Source organism: Poecilia latipinna, unplaced genomic scaffold (assembly GCF_001443285.1).
Source record: "Poecilia latipinna isolate Pla-1442-1.1 unplaced genomic scaffold, P_latipinna-1.0 Scaffold4033, whole genome shotgun sequence".
Classification (NCBI taxonomy): domain Eukaryota; kingdom Metazoa; phylum Chordata; class Actinopteri; order Cyprinodontiformes; family Poeciliidae; genus Poecilia; species Poecilia latipinna.
Genome location: NW_015116649.1, coordinates 24,691 through 28,879, shown reverse-complemented (window position 1 = coordinate 28,879; position 4,189 = coordinate 24,691). Strand labels below are relative to the sequence as shown.

The following is a 4,189-nucleotide window of genomic DNA, read 5'->3' as shown; positions in this document are numbered from 1 at the left end:
AAAAAAAAAAAAAAAAAAAAAAAAAAAAAACCAAAAATTTAAAAAAATTTTTTTTAAAAAAAAAAAAAAAAAAAAAAAAAAAAAATATATATATATATATATATATATATATATATATATATATATATATATGAATATTGTGCCAATTTTATCTAACAATTCCCAGAATTCATAGCTGGAAGTGTTTAAATCCTTAATCCATGACTTCCTGGACCCTTTAAATCCATAAATATAACGTGACAAAAAAGAGAAGAAAAATGCAAAAAAGAGAGAGTAAAAAAAACAGAAAAAAACAAAGGAAGAAAAAGAATGATGTGCCCAGAAAAGCAAAAATAAATAAAACTGTTTAACTAGAAACAAACAAACACAGATTACAAAACCAATCTATGAAAAAAAATCAGTAATTTTTAACCAAGCAAACCTAAACCATTTGTTTCAAATGTTGTAAAATAAGTTGTAAATAAACACGACGTTTGAATTATTCAGACTTCTCATATATTGTGTTTTCAAATCTCAGTGAATTAAAAACAAAATAACAATGAATTGTTGCATTGTGAATTGTGAAGCTTTGCCAGTCGAACCTGCGGAAAAGCTTCATGTCCTCTTGGATGTCGTAGGGGTCAAGGGTCGGCCACTGGTTGATGAGGGGGATCGGCAGATCTTTGGCCAGGTGGTTGGAGTTGCATGGAATCAGGCTCGTTCTGATGCACAGCAGGGGGAGACATGACGGAAATATTCTCGTTTATTTTTCTTCCAAAAACCAAAAAGGAGAAAAACCCGACATAAAGCACTTCAAATGAAAGCTGACCTATGATGCAAAATTAACTTTTTACACGTTTTTATTCTTCCATTCGGATCTCAAATCATTCTAAAAACAATCCAGGTGCTTAAAAATACAACAAAACACCCAACTGTTTTTGGCAATAAGTTCATGTTTTTTGTTGTGTGGAAAATGACAAAACTGCACCGTCACCTAGCAACTCCAGCCTAGCTCAGCCCGTTACTTAGCAACCCAACTGGAGCTCCAGCATGTTTGATTTTACAACTGCATGGGCTGTACAATGGCTGCTGGAAAAGACAAGTGTTTTGTTATTGTCTTATCATTCAGAAGCCCCTACTATCTGCATTCTTGTTAGTTGTGCAGGAAGCTCTACTAATGCTTTTCATAGCTCCACGGTTGTATAATTATGTGTGTTTTCAGCCATTTTCACATGCAGCAGCTTATTTGGATTTAAAGCGACAGGACGCCCTAAAACAGCTCATTTTGAAAAGAGCTCAACAAGGAGAACTGCGCAGACTAAAATCTCATTATCTAAAAATTATATGTGCAACAACTGAAATAAACATGTTTCATGAAACCCAGAAACCATCAAAGAGGCTTCATGGGTCACCTTTACAGATTAGTGGTTAGTTAAATGGGCTGCAGAGTTGGTACATAGCACAAAGAGAGGAACAAGCTAAATAAAAATAAAAGATATTAATGCATTTCTTCAGATGTACTAAATAGTTAGCGTGTGCTACCATTAATTTTGTGAATGAATTCCTGTCCTGCTGAGTAAATCTGCTATAACCTTCAGGTTTGGAAGATTCCCCTGATCTGACCTTATAACAGACACGATGAAGAGTTCATGTTTAGAGACTCACAGTTGCTCCTGCAGCTCCAGGATTACAGCCTCCAGCTCCTTCTTCTCCTGTTGGCTTTGGCTCTGAATTTCCTCCAGCTGGGATTTCAGCTTCTTGTTCTCCGTCTCCGTGTTCTTCAGCTGAGATTCACGCAGGCGTACGAGCTCCTCCAGGTACCCCTGACAATGTTTTCCAAATTTATGTGTTTGATTTTTTACCAATAATGCACTGCTGATTATTTAGTAATGTGTTTTAAAATATGACGGCGCATTTTAAAGCATATTATGAAGCATAAGAGATAAATGAGGAATACATTTTGGCCAAATAATTAATACATTTTTAGATTAATCTCAAATTTTCAAAAAAATAGAATAAAATTTCTCAACTTGAAAAGTAGAAAATTTGATCGATTCATTAATTTTACAATTAATTTAACATTTTCTGAAAATGTTTTTTTAAATTATCTGGAAAAGTAGATTATTTGCTACAAAAGAATCATACATTTTGAGACTAATTTAAAATTTTCCAAAAAAAAATTCTCAGATTCAAAAGTAGAAAATCTGATAGGTAAAATTGACACATTTGAGATTAAGCTCAGAGATTTTCTAGTAAAAAACTTTGAATCTCCTAAGCTTTAAAAGTCAAAAATTTGTGAGAAAAAACTTGGAGATTAAACTCAAATTTAAAAAAAAAAAAAAAAAAACTTAAAAATTGTCAGCTAGGAAAGTCAAACATTTGCTACAAAAGAACTGCAGCTTCAGTTCTGCAGACTAAGACTAAACTCATTAAATTTTCAGAGCTTGAAAAGTCATAACTTACTAGAAAACATCTAAGAACTTTTGAAATGAATCTCAGAAATAAAAAATAATAAATAAAAAAACTGGGAAATTTGTGAGTTTCAAAAGTTGAACATTTTCAACACATAATTCAAGACTTTTTGAAAATTTCTGAGTTTTTTTGGCAGAATTTTTTTTAAAAGTTTTGTTGGCTTTAGTGGCCTTTATTTGAAAGTAGTTCAACAGGAAATAGGATAATGAGAGATGGGGAAGACATGCGGCAAATGTCACCAGGACGGAAATCGAACCTGCGGCATGAGGACTAAGGCCTCAATACGTGGGTTGTGCTTTGCCCCTGCACCGCCACAGCACCCGTTTTGGCAGAATTTTTCTACTGTTTTTTTACCTACAGTGTCTCTAAATTGAGAGGCGCTGTAGTGAAATCAAGCAGTGAAATGTGCAAACACCTTCTGAGCGTTGACGATCTTGAACCTCTGCTCCATTTTGCGGCACTTTGTGCTCCAGCTCTCATCGTCGGTGACCAGCGGGACGTACGGATGCTCGGGGACGCTGTCGTCGCTGGTGCTGCTGTCGACGCTCCGCCGATCATCATCACTCAAGTATTCATAGCTGCACAGAAAACAACTGCTGCACTTCCTCTCTCTCTCTGTGACTGTTTTACAGCCATCTTGTTTTACTGTTTAAAGTAAGATGGCCGACCTGACTGATGCAGCTCGTTTCTCATTTTAAACTCCAGAGTAAAACGCTGAACATTCCTGCTGCTGTCTAAACAACCTTATCTGCTGCTTCGCCGCCTTTACCTCTGTGTGAATTTCAAGTATGGAGTGTAGTCGATCACCGCCGGGGATTTCCCGTCCAGGGCCTCTCCTTTCAGGCAGAAACTGTGATAAGGAAGGCGCTCTAAATTAAGACCATAAATTACAGCAACAAAAATATTACTCTCTGCAGAAAGGTCAAAGGTCAACCCCCGTACCTAAAATCTATGGCTCCCACACCAATGAGCATCCCTGTTAGCACTGTGGCTTCTTCTCTCAGCATTATGGCTCCTTCTGAGTAAAACCTCCTGAAGCGCAAAGACAACAGATACAGACAAACATGGTTACTGTAAAGGACAGGCAGCCATTTTGGAGGACAGACAGTCACTTTAAAGGACAGTCAGCGCGGAGATGGCCCACCGACGGCCCACCAACGGCCCACAAGTGGCCCACAAGTGGCCCACCGACGGCCCACAGTCAGCCCACCTACTGCCCACCATGTTTTTATATTAAAAGATGTTAAGAACACAGACATGAGATTTACAACGCAGACACAGAGCCACGCTGGGCAGCATGTTGAGATGTAAATGAAGCACATAATTCTTTGTTCACAAAGATAAATCATTCTCACCGCTTGCTCAACGCGCATCTCTTCAAGCGCAACTGCATGTTATACCTGTAGTTCACATATAGCTGCACAAGCAGAGCCAACGCGATGGAGTTTAATCTCTTACGTTGTTGTGGGTGGGCTAGGGGGCTTATAATACACTGGGAGAAACCCTGTATAAATGTATATACATCAATGAGTCCTGGATTTCTGGGCTTCTCACCCCACCTCTAAGGGAGCCCAGAGACCCTACAGAGAAAACAAAATGAGGAGCTCATTTTGTTTTCTCAAGGCAGTCCTCAGGGGGGCACTCTCCAGTACCCCCTCCAAGGACTTGAAAAGGTTGGCAATCTGAACTGTTTGGCACATAAGCACAAACAGTCAGAACCATGAGTGTGTGTATATAT

The 4,189-nt window shown here is 38.1% G+C and overlaps 1 protein-coding gene across 1 annotated transcript in view; it reads right to left on the bottom strand.

The window, feature by feature from the left end:
* LOC106942087 (RUN domain-containing protein 3A-like) overlaps window positions 1-3,569 on the bottom strand; it is a gene marked incomplete at its 5' end in the record, with an annotated part of 7,398 nt that extends 3,829 nt beyond the window's left edge. Inside the window, 5 exons of the mRNA XM_015025263.1 lie at window positions 582-701; window positions 1,645-1,802; window positions 2,867-3,029; window positions 3,221-3,301; window positions 3,394-3,569. Coding sequence (XP_014880749.1) covers window positions 582-701; window positions 1,645-1,802; window positions 2,867-3,029; window positions 3,221-3,301; window positions 3,394-3,569 — 698 coding nt within the window. The remainder of the gene's footprint in view (window positions 1-581; window positions 702-1,644; window positions 1,803-2,866; window positions 3,030-3,220; window positions 3,302-3,393) is intronic.
* Window positions 3,570-4,189: the final 620 nt, after the last annotated feature.